The sequence below is a fragment of the Musca domestica genome, unplaced genomic scaffold (assembly GCF_030504385.1).
Source record: "Musca domestica strain aabys unplaced genomic scaffold, Musca_domestica.polishedcontigs.V.1.1 26, whole genome shotgun sequence".
In the NCBI taxonomy this organism is placed as follows: domain Eukaryota; kingdom Metazoa; phylum Arthropoda; class Insecta; order Diptera; family Muscidae; genus Musca; species Musca domestica.
The window spans coordinates 4,344,614-4,366,622 of record NW_026712283.1 but is presented as its reverse complement, the minus strand read 5'-3'; the positions used below and the strand labels follow the sequence as shown (position 1 = coordinate 4,366,622).

The window sequence follows — 22,009 nt, the reverse complement described above, 5'->3', positions numbered from 1 at the left end:
AGGCCTTTAATATTTACTATCTAATCGGACATTATACTCAAAGCAACGTCTAAAAACATATAAAATCGATATAATGTTTATCGATTGTTTTTCATGATCAACCGTTTGTACTCCATTTTCCATTCAATGAAATTGTCGATTAATCGATTAGTCCCCGATACGAAGAACGACCATCCCTAGTAAAAAAATATAATACGGCAATATAACTTTAATTACTGTTGAAAATATAGATAAAATTGCATTAGAACAAAGTTCACATAGTTTTAAACAAACATACGTACATATTGACTATAAAATATTGTGAAAACATTGCGTAGAAAAGTCAAAAATTCCGATGAATGAGTGTTGACGGTGGCCGAAGCCAATCGAAGAAGGAAAGAAAAATTTTTGTTGGGAAAAAAAGAAAAGAATTGTCGTCGTCGCTGCTGTTTTGTTGATGAATGATTTGTTTTCGGTGCGGTGTGGGAATGGTCAAAGGAAACAAGAGTGACGAAAAAAAAATAATAAAACAGTAGTGTCGCATCAATGTGTATTATTGTGTACTGCAAGTGACAGCAGCGCAAGTATGTGTTGTGGTGGTGGTGGTTTGACGCAACGAAAATGAATTTATAGAAAAGAATTCCAAGAAACCTTTTTTGTGTGTGGACAGCTCAGTCTCTTGTTGGTCAAAACAAATATAAATTCCAGTTAATATAGGCTCGTTTTTCGGCTGTTACTGCTGTCGTCGCTGCCTTGCCGCCGCCGCTTGGCATTACTGCAACGTAATCATTACAAGGTATATTATGTTATACATGAATTAATTTTGCACTATTTATAATCGTTTTCATTTGTTTCTATTCCTGTTTTCGGTATAAGGAGAGTTATCATGGGCCATTGTTTTCGGTTTTATTTTTCCGACCAGAAATACACACTTTTGTATAGGTAGTTCTTCACATTCCACTTTGTTGCCGTTTATTACGTGTTATTGCATATTTGTTTCTGTTGCACCTAACATTCCACTACGCTCAGACATTCCTTTACATTGGTCAGGCCAGCCAGCCAGTCAACCAACGTTGTTGGTAATGTATGAATGGTTTAATATTCCTTGGAAAATTTTAAACAAACTATTCTTATTTTATATTTGGTATTAGATCTCATAGAGTACATGGAGTTACCAGCAATCTTTGTTGACCATTCCTTTGTTTTTAATCAAAACAACTCAAGGTCAGGTTGTTTGTGTGGTGTCAACTTGGATTTTTGTTCGTTTTCTTCACTTCACTTCATTTCTTGGCCATTATTATCTTTGTTTTGAAAGTTTGTTATCGCTAGTGCTCTGCATAGAGAAAAAAAATTCCAATTTCATGTCAGTTTTGTGGAGTTTTTTTTTGTTGGCTTTTCCAAGCAAGCACAGAATTATTTTGCTGCCTGTCAGCTGTTATCACAATGCTGCATTTAACGAAACACGAGTAGCCTCAGTGCCATAGGGTTCAGTGTGTAATCGGCAAAAAAAGAAAAACATGATTCACCAAAACAAAAATAACAATTTTCCACAGTTGATTTTAATTGTTTTTATTTAGAGTCGAAACGATGTGGACCGAATTTACCAGTTGACCTACCCATCACCAGGATATAGCAACATTAGAGAGTAGTAATACAAAAATATAGACCAGTCCAGTTAACGGTTGCTCACTTGCCGATTCTGAAGAAGTTACCTTTCTCTAAAAAAAATAAAACTATTGGTGCTGTAACCGTTTTCAAAGGCCACCAGACAATGTTGGTTTTTTAAGAATATATTTCAAGGATTCCCAGAACAAAGGGACCTACAGACCAATAAACAGGGATTTTTCAAAACATATTTTTTCAAAGACCAACAAAACGTGGATTTTTCAAAGAATATTTTTTCAGGGACCAACAAAAAGTGGATTTTTTAAAGAATCTATTTTCGAGGACCAACAAAACGTGGAAAGAATCTATTTTCGAGGATTAACAAAACGTGATTTTTTGAAAAAATATTTTTTCAAGGACTAACAAAACGTGATTTTTTAAAATAATGTTTTTTAAAAGACCAAAAGAACGGGGGATTTTAAAAGAACATTTTTCAAGGACCAACAAAACGTGGATTTTTCAAAGAATATTTTTTCCAAGACCAACAAAACGTGGATTTTTTAAAAAATATTTTATCAAGGACGAATTGAACGTGGATTTTTTAAAGAATATTTTTTCAAGGACCAACAAAACGTGGAGTTTTTAAAGAATATTTTTCAAGGACCTACAAAACGTGGATTTTTTAAAGAATATTTTTCAAGGACCAACAGAACGTGGATTTTTTAAAGAATATTTTTCAAGGACGAATTGAACGTGGATTTTTTAACGAATATTTTGTTCAAGGACGAAATGAACGTAATTTTTTTTAAAGAATAGTTTTTCAAAAATCAACGAAACGTTGATTTTTTAAAGAATAGTTTTTAAAGGACCAACAAAACTTGGATTTTTCAAAGTATAGTTTTTCAAAAATCAAGGAAAACTGGATTTTTCAAAGAATATTTTTCCAAGGACCAACAAAACGTGGATCTTTCAAAGAATATTTTTTTAAGGACCAACAAAACGTGAATTTTTCAAAGAATATTTTTTTAAGGACCAACAAAACGTGGATCTTTCAAAGATTATATTTTTAAGGACCAACAAAACGTGGATCTTTCAAAGATTATATTTTTAAGGACTAACAAAACGTGGACTTTTCAAAGAATATTTTTTAAGGCCCAACAAAACGTGGACTTTTCAAAGAATATTTCTTCAAGGACTAACAAAAGCGTGGATTTTTTAAAGAATATTTTTCAAGGACCAACAAAACATGGATTTTTTAAGGATCAAGAAAACGTGGATTTTTCCAAGAATATTTTTTCAAGGACCAAAAAACGTGGATTTTTCAAAGAAAATTTTTTTCAAGGACCAACAAACGTGGATTTTTCCATGAATATTTTTTCAAGGACCAAAAAACGTGGATTTTTCCATGAATATTTTTTCAAGGCCAAAAAACGTGCATTTTTCCATGAATATTTTTTCAAGGACCAACAAACGTGGATTTTTCAAAGAATATTTTTTCAAGGTCCAACAAAACGTGTATTTTTTAAAGAATATTTTTTCAAGGACCAACAGAAGCGTGGATTTTTTTAAACATTATTTCTTGAAGGACCAACAAAACCTGGATTTTTTTAAAGATTATTTCTTCAAGACCAACAAAACATGGATTTTTTTAAAGATTATATTTTTAAGGACTAACAAAACGTGGACTTTTCAAAGAATATTTTTTAAGGCCCAACAAAACGTGGACTTTTCAAAGAATATTTCTTCAAGGACTAACAAAAGCGTGGATTTTTTAAAGAATATTTTTCAAGGACCAACAAAACGTGGATTTTTTAAGGATCAAGAAAACGTGGATTTTTCCAAGAAAATTTTTTCAAGGATCCAAAAACGTGGATTTTTCCCAGAATATTTTTTCAAGGACCAACAAACGTGGATTTTTCAAGGAATATTTTTTCAAGCTCCAACAAAACGTGAATTTTTTAAAGAATTTTTTTTTTTTCAAGGACCAACAAAACCTGGATTTTTCAAAGAATATTTTTTCAAGGTCCAACAAAATGTGTATTTTTCAAAGAATATTTTTTCAAGGACCAACAAAACGTATATTTTGCCAAGAATATTTTTTCAAGAACCAACAAAACGTGGATTTTTCAAAGAATATTTTTTCAAAGACCAGCAATACGTTGATGTTTAAGGAACACATTTTGAATAGACCCCATATAGTTAGACCTATGATTTTCGGCTTTGTTTGGATTTTTTTCTTACAAGATTTAATCCTCGCATTAAAACTGTGGTTGTTGTTGTTGTAGCAGTTTTACACGTTCTGTTGTTTTTTCCGACTAATCTGGTTCTTCCTCAATGTCCAGGTTTAGGAATTCTGCTACCTTTATGGGCTGTAGCCATAGATCCTCTGGACGGAGTTGGGTAGGTTTGGCAGGACAATTAAACAAGTGCAGCGTGTTGTGCGGGCCTGTATCGCACGCTGGGCAGGCGTTCCGCACATCCTCATCAATTCGTGCCCAATACGAATTGAGGCGGCTGCACCATCCTGAACGTAGTTGGGCCAAAACTACCCTGGTTTGCCTAGGCAGCCGACGTTCTTCAGCTGCAATGGATGGGGGGGTGGACTCCGAGTATGGCATTCATACTGTAATTATTAACTACCTCTGTGACTGCATCAGTATGAATGCTATTCGGATAGGCTTCTATTGATAGGCTTCATGATCTAGAGGCTCTCTCTTATATCGCTGGACCTCTCTCTCTAGATCGTGCAGGTCCTTCCTGACACGCCTGGGTGGAGGAGTTCTATCCACCATATGGTGGTTAGGGTGACTCCCGCGATAACACCCAAGCAGGTACTGCAACGTCGATTTAGTGGCGGATATTTTCATATTCCTCGCGTGGAAGAAGGCGGCAAGCTCCGCGAGATAGTTATTCACCCTGACACATATGTCATCAACTACAGGACCCGACGCCATGATCGTACAATCATCCGCATAAGTTACGATCTCGATGCCGTCTGGAGGGCGCGGAATTCCGGAAAGGTAGAGGTTAAACAGTTCCGGAGATATCACCCCACCTTGGGGAACTCCCTGTTTCACTCTACGAGGCTTGGACTTCTTATTCCGGAATTCCACGTACGACTGGCGTCCACACATATAGTTGACTATCCAACGTTTCAAACTTGGCCGGAGGGTAGTGTTCTCAATGTCCTCGAACAGCGTAGCATGGTTGACCGTATCAAAGGCCTTTGATAGGTCAAGAGCCACCACTACTGTTCTGTGGCACGGCCTGTTCTGGTTGAGTCCTCGACTGATATGTGTGGATATGGCGTGCAATGCTGTTGTAGTGCTGTGTAGTGGACGGAAACCGTGTTGATGGTTAGCAACTGAATAGCTTCCTCTAATACTGGGGAGGAGTAAGGCCTCGAGAGTCTTTGCTACTGGCGACAAAAGCGAAATTGGCCTGTATGATTCGCCTTTGCTGGCATCCTTGCCAGGCTTCAGTAGCGGGACCACCCTGCCCATTTTCCAGGCTTCGGGAACTATGTGGGTGGCTAACGACAAGTTAAGGACTTTGGTTAAATACTCAACTCCCGGCGTATCCAGTTGCTTCAACATTACCATTGATATTCCGTCCGGGCCCAACGCTTTAGATGACTTAGCGTTTCGGATGACATTCGCAACATCACCCATCGTAAACTGTGGAGGTACATCCTCGGCGGGAAGAGCTCTTATACGACGTAGTACTCTTCGCCTCGGCTTGTCACTCTCGGGGTGCTCGACAAATTGGCGGTTAAAACAGCCAGCGCACCTCTTCGGATCAGTCACAGTTACGTCGTTAAATGTGACTGCTGAACTAAAACTGTGGTTGTTGATGGCATCTGTGACTGCATCAGTATAGAGGCCACTCAGACTTCTTAATAGAGTCTCTCTCTTCTCTCTTCCGACATTTTTTGGACATTTTTATATCAAAGATCAAGTGCTACCAGCACTGTAAAAAATAAGACACTGAAAAAAAATAAGACACTGAAAAAAATGAGACCTACATTGAACATTTTTGCGAGAAGTGGAACTACTTTTTTAATATCGTCTATATGTCTCCTGATTGACTAAATTTATCAGGTTTTCAGTGGGTAGTTTAAACCTATCGCAAAAATATCACTTATAAAACGATGCCTCCGATATTCCTTATTTTAAAGAATTACCACCGATTTTACATTCCATGAAGATGGAAACGTAAGTTTGATCCTTTCAATACATCCAACAAATAAGGATACAAATGCTGCTCTGCCCCACATATTTCTCTCCCATAACCAAGTTATTCGATTTAGTTTAGTACTTCTCTTAAATTACGACTATGACTAACAATTTGTTTCAGAGTCTGTAGGAACGTCTATGATACGGAGTATCTACCAGACGCAGAATCTTTTGCTTGTCGTTTTTTTTCTACACATGATAAGTTTTACATGCGAGATTGTAGCAATACATCTTGATGGATGGACGTCATACTAGTTCTTTTCTATAGCAAAAAGAAAAACAAGAACAATAATGGGTTTTAATCAAACAAAGCCCATAGGTGAAGTTAAATATACAATTTCGAAATCTTATCTCTGGTAACTTTCTACTATCGAAGACTCCTTCGTGTGTGCGTGAGTTTGCCTTATATATGGACTTGCCATTTTTTTGTGTATTTTTTTTTTTCTTATCGCCGTTGGCTTAATCTGATATTGTCATGAATAATTTTCATTTCACATTCTAGGCCGTTAATAACACAATTATTTTTGTTGTACGATTACATTTTTACTTTTTTGAAAAAGGAAAAAAAAAAATATTAAATAACTGCTTTTTTTACAGAAACTTCATCATTACTATTGCTGAAGAAAATTGCCAGAACTATTGTAAGGAGATATTTTAAAATTTCACCAAATTGTTATTGAGCATGGCCTCCGGTAATGCAATGGCAGCTGCATCCGGCGGACTTGTTGCTGCACAAGCTGCTTCATCCGTTGTGGGTGATTACAACAATTCGGGACCATCGTCATCATCGGCGCTGAGTAATGGTTCCGCAGCCGCTACATCAACAAATCAAGGCTATCATCAACTGAGTGTAACAAGTAAGTTTTGCGATGAGAATTTCAACACATGTTTCCAATTACATATATACCTTTAATTTTTTTATTTTCTAGTTGAAGAGGCGTCACTACGAAATAGTGGCTTTCTAAAACCCAATCCATATGTGGAACTATTAATCGATAATAAAAGTAAACGTAAAACGGATTTTGTTAAAAACACATATTTACCCAAATGGAATGAAGAATTTACAGTGCTGGTGAGTAATTTTATATTATGTTGAAAGATTTTATTCTCGTCAGGATGAAACAGAATTTAGGTCCCCAAGTTTATATGAGTTGATTGGTTTTATGAAATTTATAATTTTATGGTATTTTGAAATATGATAAGGTCTCCTAACAATTTTTAAATGCTTCAATATCTTTTCTGACACCGCCTCTATTGGAAATGGTTTAGTTATATAACCATTAATATCGTTTTGATGGTTTTATAAGTCTTTTGTGGTCGGATAGGGCCTAGTCTTAAACAGATTTCAACATGTACCTATTTGGCTGGACATTTCGTACTCAGTTGGGGCGCTATTCGTATTTGAGAAATATATAAAACGGTTCATATTCTACTGCGTTCCAGCTTTCAAACAATTTAGATTTTATTTTCATTTCGGCTTCTCATTTTTTAGTTTTACTTCTCACAAAAAATATTTAACATAAGTCTACTTTTCTGTATAGTACCCTATATTCAGGTATCCTTGGATTTTCGGTATTTTAAAGGTTTTGGTTCTAATTTCAGTTGTAATTTTACATTTCTTTTCGCAAAAATATATTTATTGTAGGTCCGTATTTAGTTAAAGTCTCCAAATGACAGTATCTCTTGATTTTGCAGGTTTCGACCCCAATTTTCAACATAAACATCTGTAATTTGGCATTTCGGTTTCTCATTTGGCACAAAATCAAAAAATATCTCCAATATAGGTCCTCACAAAAATATCTCCAATATAGGTTCACATTTTGGTATATAGCTGTGCTTCCACATGTTCCATATCTTGAATGTTTCGATCCCAATTTTTAACCAAATCAGACGTCTGACGTCGGTTAGTTTAACTTCTCAAAAAATATAAATGTACATAGGTCCACTTTTTCGTACAGCACTCATGTGACTACACCTTCGGAGGTTTTGGTCCTAATTTTTGAATTTGGACCAATTTTTTTTAATCAGTGTATGAAAGTATGAAGTTAGTCATTAAAGCTTTTCTGTTTTCGGAAAGAATAAAAGGAAAATGTTTAACTTTTAAAGTCAAAAAAATCTTCAAAACCTTTCATTTCGATATTAGCAAACCGTTGCACAATAGACCCACATTAAATTTTTCAGTACAAACTTATTTCCACGACTCCCTAGAAACCAATATGACCTCAATATCAAATGTCAGAATTTTAGCTCTATTCCTTCGCCCAATACCAAATTTAGTAACATTTAGTATGGATATACAAAACAATCTACGTCTCTCCAACCAAGTCATCAGCAGAGATCGAAGTTTAGCACCATTGAATACTTTTAAAACAGTTGTACAGGGTGAGATATACTTTTTTTTAAATTTAATTGAATGAAAGCAAAAAATATCGGAAATAGCATCAAATTTTAGAATAAGTTTAGATTTGTTCGAATTGGTCACCTTTGGCACGAATTATGGCCTACAAACGGCCAATGACACCGTCGCACACTGCCCGAATGTTGCTCTGCGGTATTTTCGCCCATTCTCGGCGAAGCACTTTCTTGAGGTGATCGACACTTTGGTAGTTTTTAGTGCCAACCTTGCTTTCCAAAATACTCTAGACACCATAGTCCAACGGATTGGTATCCGAAAATTTTGGTGGCCATTGTGCGCTGGAAATAAAGCGAGGAACCTCATTTCGTAACCATTCTTGGGTGGCGCGAGCTGAGTGCAATGGTGCAGAGTCCTGTTAGAATTTCCAAGGTCTGCGGCCAAAATGTTTGCGTGCCCAAAACTTTAATACACCCCCCAGAACATTTTCGTGATAATATTCGGCATTTATTCTGATGCCACGGTCGATTAATACGAGCGGAGAGCGACCATCGGCTGTTACGGCGGTCCACACCATCACCATGGCAGGCGCTTGAGTTCTTGTGGCCAACCGAAGGTGCACATTTTCAGCTGACCTCTTTGGCAAGTAAACACGATCATTTTGTTTGTTTACAAACTTCTGGACAACGAATGTTTTCTCATCGGAGTGGAGAAAACCAAATTCGGCAGTTCACAACTTTCCGCCAAGCGAAGCAACACTTTAGCTCTTTTGAGTATATTTGCTTTCTGTTGCGGTGTAAGTTCTTGCACTTTTTGGAATTTCAATGGCTAATTTTTTAAATTTTCGACGAATAGAATATTGCGATATGTTTAGCTCTCGAGCCATTTTTCGGCCACTGTGACCCGGGTTTCGATCAAGTCGCTTCTTTACTTTTCGAACCATTTCTGCTGATGTTGTTGTTTTCTTTCGTCCACTTCCTTGTCGTAGGGCTACACTACCAGTATCACGGTAACGAGCGAAGGTACAAGACACAAAAGATTTATTCACATTTAATTGCTGGAGTGCTCTAACGATAGCCACTTGTGGTTTTCCAGCTAAATATAAAGAAATCACATTATTACGCTTGAATTCCATCACGAATAACTTTTTTCTGAAAAACTCTCACCAAATTGCTTTTCTACGCTTGTAAACAGTATAACGAGCTGTCACTGGAATAATTTTAACAGCTGTCGTACGAGTGGCTTAGAAATGACAGCAGTCTGAAGTTGGGTGCAGTTTTTCCATCATATGAAATATGTAAATGAAACTGTTTCGAAACTTCCTACCGGGGCTATTTGAAAAATCGACAATCCAAACTAAGAAAAACGCATACTTTCTAGGACGAGAAGTTCCAACTCAACCATTAGTGCCATTTTAGTAAATTTCGTAACCTTAAATTTCGAATTTCCAAAACCTCTTTGGTACACCTATCCGGCACTTCATCAGAGACTCTCATACCAAATTTCAAAATTCTAGCTCATTCCCTTTTGGTCAATACAAAGTATTAAATTTTTAGTAATTTTCGTACCCTTTTAGTACGAATTTCCAAAAACCTATCCCTATCACAAGCCTACTCACTAAGACTACATTGATTCAAAGTCAGTCAGTCAGACAGTTATTTCACTAATCTTTTATATCGATCTATATGATTGATGGATCATCGTGGAGTTTTTCTGAGAATGATTTATGCCCATTATCATGGGCAAGGATTTTCAGCACATTTTCATTGACAGCTTGAGTTGAGCAATATCGTTTTGTTTTTTATTGCCTAGCTAGTTGGGTAAATTTCCAAAAAAAAAACAATTACGCTTCAATTACCCAAACAATTTGTCCTCGTCATCGAATTGATCACCGATTAATGCCAATGCTGGCGACTATTATTGTTTGATATTTACCTTGGCGTGAATTATAATTTTTTGTGATTTTCTTTTTTTTTCAGTTTTGTTTGTTATTTATATTTGCATACGTGCTGGCTGACTGTTTGTCTGTCCGTCTGACTGTCTCCAGAGTCAGTATCATAATTATGTTTGTGCGTTCGGTTGTATGTCAATGGGTATTCGGTGTGTTTAGCTTTATTTACAAATGGTTTCTTTTGTTAACACATCAATTAGAGCGTGTGTAAGTCAAATTGCAATTTTTCGTTCATGGTGTGATTTGTTTTGTGAGTGAAAAACGGTGCTGCTACCGGTTTCTTGTTTTAATGGGTTTGGTGTGGCGGCTTGTGGCTGGCTACCATATGATTTTTGTTCGCTGTTTGCCAAGGGTGCGTAAATTTGTGGCTTTTTTACGTGTACGAATGTGTTTGATGACAGCGTTTAGGCACCATTAATGTAAGAGATTACACTGTGAAACAAATTTTGTTTACGATGTTAAAAGGTTTTTTTCTTGAGGAATAAGGTTTAATGGAAAGCCTACGTATTTCAGAGAAAGGGTTGAGGTGGCACTTTTCGTCCTAGAAAGTATGACTTTTTCTTAGTTTGGATTGTCAATTTTTCAAATAGATTCCAGTAGGAAGTTTCGAAATAGTTTCAAATAAAATGTTGGGTCTATCGGTTAACCATGGCTATAGTTAAAGACTTAAAGACTGGAAAGTTATAAGGAAAACTTATTTATTTATTCAATTTGTAATAAAGAAGTCTTATTGGCCAGTAACATATTACTCAGTTCAATACACCTAATATCTTATTTTAATAATAAAACTTATAAATATGGGTTATAAAATACTAGTTTTCTCCCCAGGAAAAAAGAATAATTTATTGTACAGGGTGAGATGAAAAAAAAAACTGCATCCAACTTCAGACTAAGCCACTCGTCCGAAAGCTGTTAAAAATATTCCAGTGATAGCTCATTATATTGTTTAAAAGCGTAAAAAAGCATTTTGGTGAGAATTTTCAAGAAAAAAAGTTATTCGTGATGGCGTGATAGTGTGATTTCTTTATATTTGGCTGGAAAACCACAAGTGGCTATCGTTAGAGCACGCCAGCATTTAAATCCGAATAAATCTTTTGTGTCTCGTCCCAACGCTCGTTACCGTGATACTGGTAGCGTAGCCCGACGTCAAGGAAGTAGACGGAAGTAAATAGCAACAACAGCAGAAATGGTTCGAAATGTAAAGAAGCGACGCATTGGTCGAAAAATGGCTCGTGAGCTGAACATATCGCAATATTCCATTCGGCAAATATTGAAAAAATTAACTCAGGTTAAAGCCATTGAAATTCCAAAAAGTGCAAGAACTTACACCGCAACAGAATGAAAATAGACTCAAAAGAGCTAAAGAGTTGCTTCGCTTGGCCGAAAGTGGTCGAAGTGGTGAACTGCCGAATTTGGTTTTTTCCGATGAGAAAACATTCGTTGTCCAGCAGTTTGTAAATAAACAAAATGATCGTGTTTACTTGTCAACGAGGTCAGCTAAAAATGTGCACCTTCGGTTGGCCACCAGAACTCAAGCGCTGGCCATGGTGATAGTGTCGGCCGCCATAACAGCCGATGGTCGCTCTTCGCTCGTATTAATCGACTGTGGCATCTGAATAAATGCCGAATATTATGGCGAAAATATTCTGGAGGGTGTAGTGTATTAAACTCTTGGGCACGCAAACATTTGGGCCGCCGACCTTGGACATTCAAACAGGACTCAGCACCATCGCACTTAGCACGCGCCACCCAAGATTTATTAAAAAATGAGGTTCCTCGCTTCATTTCCAGCGCACAATGGCCATTAAAGTCTTCGGATACCAATCCGTTGGACCATTGTGTCTGGAGTATTTGGAAAGCAAGGCACTAAAAAATACCAAAGTGTCGATCACCTCAAGCAAGTGCTTCGCGGGAATGGGCCAAAATACCGCGGAGCAACATTCGGGCAGCGTGAGTCGGTTTATCTTACCCTGTATTTGACACATACTGTGATTTTATTTCTTGAAAGAAAAAAAATGTTACTATGTGTAGTCGCTACCTAGGTTATTTTAACAGTAAATTTGTAGGAACGTTTGTTTATTTTCGTTATCTTTATTTTGTTAAAATTGTTTTTTATATAAATATGACGTAGATCAGATAGCATTTTCACTTTTTTCTAATTTTCTTTTTCCTTAGTTTTTCGTTTGTTTGCATTTTTTAGAAAAAATTAGCATGAGGTAAAGTAAATATTAAAAAAATAAGAATATTGTAGGTAGGCGGTTTGGGAAGCCTCATGAAAAAAAAAAATGATTCAATGGGGAAGGAAAACTAGTTTTCTTGTGGGGGCTTAAATATCTTCTTTATTCTACTGAAATAATAGTTTGAATTGACATAAAATGTGGGTTGTCGGTCTTTCGATAAAATTAAATAACAATAAACTAAACAATATTTGCTGAGTGGATAATCCTTGGCTAAGTGGAACTCGGTTGGTTCGGGAGTGTAGAGCAATTGTCATGGAAACGCAGGGGAGATGTTCTCCAAACGTCTAAGTGCTTTATTTCGGTGGTATGGTTTCCTGTTTATGATATTTTATTTTTCAATCAGGGCTTTCAGAGTATAGATATTTATATCGACCATATGCTCTCCAAATGGTAAGAACACCTTGACCATTGTAACATCAAGTTGGAGCTGCTTTCGGTAACCCCAAGTCAGTATTCAGCTGTCAAAAAAAAGTGCAACACAGTTATGCACCACCTTCATCCACCTTTACAAAAAATACATAATCAAGTTTGAAACTTTGGATAATCAACTATACGTGTGGACGCCAGTGGTACGTGGAATTCCGGAACAAGAAGTCCAAAGCACGTAGAGTGAAATAGGGAGTTCCCCAAAGTGGGGTGATATGTCCGAACTGTTTAGCCTCTAGCTTTCCGGAATTCCTCGCCCTCCAGACGGTTTAGAGAACGTAACGGATGATTGTACGATCATGGCGCCGGGTTGATGATTGATGACATATGTGAAAGATTGAACCCCTATCTCGCGGAGCTTGCCGTATACTTTCAAGCGAGGAATATGAAAATAACCGCCACGAACTCAAAGGCCATAGGAGATGAGAACACAGGTGAATGTTTGCAGGTCGAGGGAAATTTAATACGACCACGAACTGCCCAAAGATTCTAGTGGTCACATTCGACAGCATGTTCAATTCATCCGCGCAAGCTGCCATAAGATGAAAAGTAGGAACAAGGCCCTCAAGACGCTAGCCGGCAGCAAGAAGCCAGGTCTGAGTGGCATTCATGCTGAGGTAGTCGCAGATGCCATCAGCAATTACAGTATGAATGCCGACCTCGGAGTTCAGCTGCTTAGACAAACCAAGGTAGTTTTGGCGCAGTTACAGCTCAGGATGGTGCAGCCATCTTAATTCATTTTGGGCACGAAATGACGAAGATGTGCGTGACATCTGCCCGGCGTGTGATATAGACCCACATAATACGCTGTACCTCTTTAATTGCACCGCCAAACCTACCCAACTCACTCCAGAAGATGTCTGATTACAGGCCATTAAGGTAGCCGAATTTTTAAATCTGGAGCTCGAACCAGGTTAGCAGAATCCAACATCTACATGTATTACAGCAACGACAACAACCGTTCAGTATGGTGCAGCCGTCTCAATTCGTATTGGGCACGAATTGACGAAGATGTGCGCAACGCTTGCCCAGCGTGCGATATAGGCCCGCACAATACGCTGCATCTGTTTAATTTTCCAGCCAAACCTACCCAACTCAGTCCAGAGGATCTCTGGCTACAGCCCATAAAGGTAGCAGAATTCCTAAACCTGGACATTGAGGAAGAACCGGATTAGTCAGAAAACAAACAACGGAGTATGTTAAAACTGCTACAACAACAACTGTTACAAAACAAGACCAAACGAGATGTTATCCGAAGATTCAAGAAACTCGAGCGCTGCAGCCTATCTTCATCACATTCACAGTGAGGTTGAGGCAATTATCTCCAAATCCAAACCAACCAAAGCTCTCGTACCAGATGGCATTTCAATGTGAATGTGAAATAGGCTAGAGTTTTGGAACCCTTATAAATTCTCTATCGAGGAGTTTTCAGCTTGCTATCCTCCAAAATTTTTCGGGGAAGTACAACCGTAGCTTCAAAGAGCTAGAATTGCGAATTTCCTAAAGCAGAAAGTACCGAGAAGATAGCTCTTATTCTGTCCTGAAACCCTATATGTCCATCGAAGTAAGGCCTTACCTATAGTACTAATACTGGGGTTGGTCGTTGATATCCAGTATTCTCCTCTTCCACATCTAAGTAATGTGAAATCCAGGAATAAATTCCTCCCAGTCCAGTAGCAGGTATTATTTTGCTGCTCCGGTCAGAACTCAGCGAGATCTAATGAAGAAATTTGAAAACAATACAAAACAATGACAGGATATGTCAAAATTTCCAGTGTAGGCTAACTGCATTGGGAGAGATAGTTATGAAAGATCCACCTCTCGGCCCATTCGTTAGGACTTCAGGTGGCTCTAAAACCCTTCACGATACATCGAATTTTTCCAATTAATCGAACAAGTCTGTACATCCTATACATTTACCAATTGGAATAGGACAGTATTTCCGACCACCTATATCCAATTTAGGCACATAACTAATGTTAATTCCTGATTCCTTTTTGTTTTGGTTTCCATTTTCTAATATAACTTTCAAGCTTCCTCAGCGAGTTTCTCTTCTCCAAATTGTGCTCAGAAAGGTCCGCCCAACCATAGGTTCTAAGTTAGTTTTTAACGATTCGTTTCCGGAGACTTCTAACAATACCTATTCTCTTTTCTTCTCTTTCCCAGATAACACCACATTCGGTGCTACACTTTAAGGTGCTGGATCATTCAAACTTTCGCAAAGATGCAATGCTTGGCGAGCGTAGCATCAGCTTGGCTCATATCTTACAACACTACAATGGACGCTGTGAATTTCTCGAAGTTAGTATGGATCTATTGGTTACCTCGAAATCGGATAATCGTCAAACGAAAAGCGGTGAACTGGTGGCCATTTTGAATGGACTTAAACTCGATATGAGTAGTATTATGTTGCAGAACGGCAATGGCGCAATGATGGGAGCTAATGGTGGAGCGTCAGCAGCGGCTGGTGTCGCCACCGCCGCTGGCCCTGTTGGAGGAGGAGGTGATATAAATGCAACGGCACAAGGTGCTGCTGGACGAAGTTGTCTGATATATGGTGGTGTGAGAACACGAGTGCGTATGCGTTCCAGCGGCAGTGTCAGCGAAAGTGGGGCACCCGGTGTCTGTGCTTCCCGTTCACCGGTGGCCATGCAGAATGGCAATTTGGAACGTAGCAGTAGTTCAGGTGCCATGATACCCTCTCAAGTTGGTGGTGGTGGAGGTGCAATGAGACGAGCACCAAATCCACCCGGCACATGGGATCCCCAAACTGCCGCCGCCATGGTGGCTCAACAGCAGCAACAAATGCACATGGCACACAATCCACGTATTAACGGTCCAACTGCAAATTCTCCGCTGGTAAGCAATTCAGCCGCCTCGGGAGGTGCACGTCCTATGTCACAAATGTATGCCAATGGAGGTGTGGCGGCGGGTCAACAGCCAGTCCCGGGTATGATGGAAGGTGCTGTCGGTGGTATGATGCCTAACGATCCCCAAGCCGCCATGGCAGTGACCGGCAGTGGTTTGCCGGTGTCCAATGCCACAGATCAACAATTGCAGGCGGCCCAGGCAGACGATGAACCTTTGCCTGCCGGCTGGGAGATACGTTTCGATCAATACGGTCGACGTTATTATGTCGATCACAACACCCGATCAACCTATTGGGAGAAACCCACCCCACTGCCGCCGGGTTGGGAAATACGAAAGGATCCCAGAGGGCGAGTGTATTATGTGGACCATAATACGAGGACCACCACCTGGCAGAGACCTAACAGTGAACGCTTAATGCATTTCCAGCACTGGCAAGGACAAAGAGCTCATGTCGTAGCACAAGGTAATCAAAGGTTCCTCTATGGCCAACAACAACAGCAGCCCACAGCTGTGACAGCGGCACCGGCCCAAGACGACGAGGACACACTGGGTGCTCTGCCCGATGGCTGGGAGAAGAAAGTACAATCAGACAATCGTGTTTACTTTGTTAATCATAAGAATCGCACCACACAATGGGAGGATCCACGTACCCAGGGTCAAGAGGTCAGTCTAATCAATGAGGGTCCCTTGCCGCCAGGTTGGGAGATACGCTATACGGCCGCCGGCGAAAGATTCTTTGTCGATCACAATACCCGACGAACAACGTTCGATGATCCCAGACCCGGGGCACCCAAGGGGGCCAAGGGTGTGTATGGAGTGCCGCGGGCCTATGAACGTAGTTTCCGTTGGAAGCTGTCCCAGTTCCGTTACTTGTGCCAGAGCAATGCTCTGCCCTCCCATATCAAAATAACTGTGACCCGTCAGACCCTATTCGAGGATTCCTATCATCAGATTATGCGTCTGCCCGCCTATGAGCTGCGGCGCCGTCTCTATATCATATTCCGCGGCGAAGAGGGTCTCGATTATGGCGGTGTTTCGCGAGAATGGTTTTTCCTACTCTCACATGAAGTTCTCAATCCTATGTATTGCCTTTTTGAATATGCCAACAAAAACAACTATAGTCTACAAATAAATCCCGCCTCTTATGTTAATCCCGACCATTTGCAATATTTCAAATTTATTGGTCGTTTCATAGCCATGGCTCTGTATCATGGTCGTTTCATTTATTCCGGTTTTACGATGCCATTCTACAAGCGTATGTTGAATAAAAAACTGACCATCAAAGATATTGAAACCATCGATCCGGAATTTTATAATTCGCTAATTTGGGTCAAGGACAATAACATCGATGAGTGTGGGCTGGAGTTGTGGTTTAGTGTCGATTTTGAGGTGCTGGGCCAGATTATTCATCATGAGTTGAAGGAGAATGGCGAAAAGGAGCGAGTGACCGAAGAGAACAAGGAGGAGTACATCACACTGATGACGGAGTGGAGAATGACGCGGTGAGTAGTTGGAAAAAGATTTATTATTTATGGAAATATTCTGGAGGTGCTTTTATTCCGAGTGTCCAGGTGTAATTTTCAAACTTCTCAAGAACTAGTCTTTTATCAGAAGACCTTGTGGTCTTCTATGAGAAGACCTTGTGGTTTTCTATGAGAAGACCTTGTGGTCCTCTATGAGAAGACCTTGTGGTCTTCTATGAGAAGACCTTGTGGTCTTCTAAGAGAAGACCTTGTGGTCTTCTATTCTGGAGGTGCTTTTATTCCGAGTGTCCAGGTGTAATTTTCAAACTTCTCAAGAACTAGTCTTCTATCAGAAGACCTTGTGGTCTTCTATGAGAAGGTCTTCTTGTGGTCTTCTATGAGAAGACCTTGTGGTCTTCTATTCTGGAGGTGCTTTTATTCCGAGTGTCCAGGTGTAATTTTCAAACTTCTCAAGAACTAGTCTTCTATCAGAAGACCTTGTGGTCTTCTATGAGAAGACCTTGTGGTTTTCTATGAGAATACCTTGTGGTCTTCTATGAGAAGACCTTGTGGTCCTCTATGAGAAGACCTTGTGGTCTTCTATGAGAAGACCTTGTGGTCTTCTATGAGAAGACCTTGTGGTCTTCTATGAGAAGACCTTGTGGTCTTCTAAGAGAAGACCTTGTGGTCTTCTATGAGAAGACCCTCTGGTCTTTTATGAGACGACCTTGTGGTCACCTAAGAGAAGACCTTGCGGTCTTCTATGAGAAGACCCTCTGGTCTTCTATGAGACGACCCTCTTGTCTTTTATGAGACGACCCTCTTGTCTTTTATGAGACGACCTTCTGGTCTTCTATGAGAAGACCCTCTGGTCTTCTATGAGAAAACCTTCTTATCTTCTATGCGAAGACCTTTCTGTCTTCTATGAGGAGACCTTCTAGTCTTCCATGAGACGATCTTCTGATCTTCTATAAGACGACCTTTTAGTCTTCTACGAGACGATCTTCTGATCTTCTATAAGACGACCTTCTTGTCTTCTATGAGACGACCTTCTGGTCTTCTATGGGACGACCTTCTGGTCTTCTATGAGACGACCTTCTGGTCTTCTATGAGACGACCTTCTGGTCTTCTATGAGACGATCTTCTGGTCTTCTATGAGAAGACCTTCTGGTCTTCTATCGGAAGACTTTGTGGTCTTCTATGAGAAGATCTTCTGGTCTACTATGAGAAGACCCTCTTGTCTTTTATGAGAAGACCTTCTGGTTTCTACGAGAAGACCTTCTGATCTTCTATGAGAAGAACTTCTGATCTTCTATGAGAAGAACTCCTGGGTTTCTTTGAGAAGACCTTTTGCTCTTCTATGGGAAGTCTTTGTGGTCCTCTATGAGCAGAAGGTCTTCTACTCGAATATCTTCTGGTCTTCTATGAGAAGACCTTCTGGACTTATAAATATTTTCAAGTAATATCCTTTAATAATATTTTTTTCCTTTCCCTTTTATTTACAGTGGCATTGAACAACAAACCAAAACCTTTTTGGAAGGTTTCAATGAAGTTGTGCCACTAGAATGGCTGAAATATTTCGATGAACGTGAATTGGAGCTGATATTGTGTGGCATGCAAGATGTCGATGTGGATGATTGGCAGCGCAATACCATCTATAGGCATTACAATCGCAATTCCAAGCAGGTTGTATGGTTCTGGCAGGTAAGGATTGACCTTTTTTCTCTTTGAAAAAAAAAAAAAAACATTTTAAAATATTTCAATTTCATTGCAGTTTGTACGCGATACGGACAATGAAAAGCGGGCCCGTCTCTTGCAATTTGTTACCGGTACATGTCGTGTCCCGGTGGGCGGTTTTGCTGAGCTAATGGGTTCGAATGGCCCTCAACGGTTTTGCATTGAAAAAGTGGGCAAGGAAACGTGGCTGCCACGCTCCCATACCTGTTTCAATCGTCTGGATTTGCCACCCTACAAGAGTTATGATCAATTGGTTGAGAAACTAACATTTGCCATTGAAGAGACTGAAGGTTTTTGTCAGGAATAGTTTGACGGAAGTGATGTGTAAACTATAGCAGCAACAAGAGAAACAATTGCCGCCAATGATGATGATAATAGAGAAGCGTGCATGGATATGTTTTCTGTATAGAAATTAAAATTATTTAAATTTTATTTTTAATTTGAGGTTTCTTTTATTGCCAGAAAACTGGGCAAGAAAATGCGAAACAACAAAACACTTAATTTAAAATGTAGAAATTCCTTTTAATTGTAGAAAAAAAAAACAAAAAAGAGTCGGTTTCTAGTTTCCAATTTGTCCTAATTTCTATTGGCCAAAAACAAAAACAAAATTTTACCAACAAATTGTATTATTGGCTTTACAATATTTGCCTAAATAAGTTACTGTGTTAATGTTTATTAAATTTAAACAAATATCCTTGAAGAAAACAAAAAAGCAACAAACAAACAAACGAAACTTCTTTGCTTATAATTTAAAAGGGCTTTGGCTTAACATTTTATTAAAGAAGTCTATTTCTATTTATAATGCCATTCTCCATGGTTCAATTTTCGCTTGTTTAATAGTTTCTTTCAGTACTCCCCTCCCTCTAAACGTTTGTCCATCCACAATTGATCTTCATTTATATATTATATTTATTCACAAGCCAAGTTTATTTGCACACTGATCTTAAAGACATTTATTTCTCCCTTTTTGTCGTTATTCTTTTCTTAAATAAAAAAACTACGTATTTGTATAGCTTTATAGCTTGTTATTATAAATATTATATATGCATTGTTTTATTTTCTTTTATATATAAATATTATAATTTTATTGTAATTCTATTGTATATTAGTCTGGCTTCTTTTGAGGAGAACTTGTCATTGTTTGGAGTTTATAAGAAAATTGTACATTTATATGTAAACATATTTCATTTCGACAATTTGGAAATCAAATCAATGTGACCCTTGAATGCAGTTGTAAAAAATATTCACTGGAATCTTTTAGAAATTATTATGTTTAATATTTTTCCATGTCATATTTGAAAACGAGGGCCCCAAAGAGTATAAAATATTTTAGTGATGGATATCTTCTCATTTTCCTTTCGATGGACGAAAATGTTCCAGTGCCCGATTTGGCCTTTTTTCGTTATTTCCTAACAAATGAATGATTAAATAATTTATATACCTTCCACCATATATTTCGAACGAATTGAGATAGAAGGCTAATATTTTGCATACATGCATAGTTGACCAGTAGGCAGGTTAAGTTCGTAAATGGGCCATGTCGGTCCACGTTTTCGTATAGCCCCCATATAACGGTACCCCCCGATATTCGGTATTTTCACGATTTTGGCGACATTATTTACCGGAATCGTTTCAAATTTCGTACGTGAAGTTCGTAATAGGTACTACAGCCTATGCCAAAAATTTTTGTATGCAGGTCCAAGTCTTCGTATAGTCCCCATATAACGATACCACCGGATATTGGTTATTTTCAAGATTTTAGCGACATTATTTACCGGAATCGTTTCAAATTTCGTATTTGAAGTTCGTCATGGGTACTACAGCCTATGACAAAGTTTTTTGTATGCAGGTCCAAGTCCTCGTATAGCCCCCAAATAACGATACCTCCCGATATTGGGTATTTTCCTGATTTTAGCGACATTATTCGTCGGAATCGTTTCAAATTTCGTGCTGGTAGATCCTAATGGGTGCTACAGCCTATGCCAAAAATTTTTGTATGCAGGTCCAATTCCTCGTATAGCCCCCATATAACGGTACCTCCCGATATTCGGTATTTTGATGATTTCAGCAACATCATTCATCGGAATGGTTTCATATTTGGTATTTGAAGTTCGTTATGGTTACTACATCCTAAGACAGAAAATTGTCTGTGCAGGTCCACGTCTTCGTATAGCCTCCATATAAGGGTACCACCCGATATTCGATGATTGTAGCGACATTATTTACCGGAATTATTTAAAATTTGGTATTTGAATTTCGTTATGGGTACTACAGCCTATGACAGAAAACGGATTTTATTTTTTTGAAAATTGCTAAATTCGTTCCAAATGGTGGAGGGTATTCAAAGATCGGCCAGGCCGAACTTACAGCTTTTTTACTTGTTAATCTGTTGCTTTGCATAATGCTACGCCTTTTTCGATAGAGCAATTGACCTGAGATATCAAATTACTGATCCTTAGTCCAACTTTTATCATACTGACATTTATATTTAGAGGAGTTGGGTCTATCTAGCCATGCGTGATACTACATGTCTAGGAATTGAAGGCAATAAAATCCAAGCTTCTATTAAAAATAAATTTGTCATTTTTAAATAAATCAATAATTTGTGACTCTATTTTGACAGAGAAACATCTGAAAACTACTTTTAAATTTCCAACTTCAAACATTGACAAGAACAACACCCAATTTTATTGTATATATGTAATTTTCACTTCTATTATTTTTCTTCTTATATTCACTTCTTTCTTTTTTTCCACCCCTCCAACTTATTGTGATCCTTCTCAATTTTGTTTTCGAAAAAAAAAAACAAAATGTCCAATACAAATGAAACTTAATAACCTAAAGAGAGGTTAACAAACAAAATAAAAAAAACGTGAAAGACATGCATATATTCTTTCGAAGATATATATATATATATCGTGAATGGAAATTAAATACACCGTCATTGAAACAAAAAAGCAACAAAACGCAAAATAATAACAAAAAAATACATAATTTCATAAGCATATATATAACGTACGCATAATATACATAAATTATATATTAGGTTTTATTGTTGTTAATTAAATTACGTATTATTATTAAATACAATATATCTTTAGCAAAAGAAAACTAAATAAATAAAATGAAAAACAAAAGCAAAAAAAAAA

At 38.3% G+C, this 22,009-nt stretch overlaps 1 protein-coding gene across 2 annotated transcripts; it reads left to right on the top strand.

The window, feature by feature from the left end:
• Positions 1-139: 139 nt before the first annotated feature.
• Positions 140-21,671, top strand: LOC101895204 (E3 ubiquitin-protein ligase Su(dx)). 2 transcript variants are annotated; one of them, XM_005184098.4, is made up of 6 exons: positions 140-775; positions 6,417-6,676; positions 6,749-6,891; positions 14,956-17,162; positions 18,629-18,827; positions 18,898-21,671. In XM_005184098.4, exons 2-6 carry the CDS (start codon positions 6,502-6,504, stop codon positions 19,165-19,167), a joined length of 2,994 nt encoding a protein of 997 aa, XP_005184155.1. In that variant the 5' UTR covers positions 140-775; positions 6,417-6,501; the 3' UTR covers positions 19,168-21,671. The 2 variants fall into 2 exon arrangements, with proteins under 2 accessions (XP_005184155.1, XP_058979917.1); XM_059123934.1 differs by lacking the exon at positions 140-775 and adding an exon at positions 6,287-6,348.
• Positions 21,672-22,009: the final 338 nt, after the last annotated feature.

Coding starts and splice junctions, on each gene's coding strand:
- LOC101895204 (XM_005184098.4), top strand. CDS start 6,502: ATGGCCTCCGGTAATGCAATGGCAGCTGCATCCGGCGGACTTGTTGCT. Junction 6,892..14,955: donor ATGAAGAATTTACAGTGCTG/GTGAGTAATTTT, acceptor TCTCTTTCCCAG/ATAACACCACATTCGGTGCT. Junction 18,828..18,897: donor AGGTTGTATGGTTCTGGCAG/GTAAGGATTGAC, acceptor ATTTCATTGCAG/TTTGTACGCGATACGGACAA.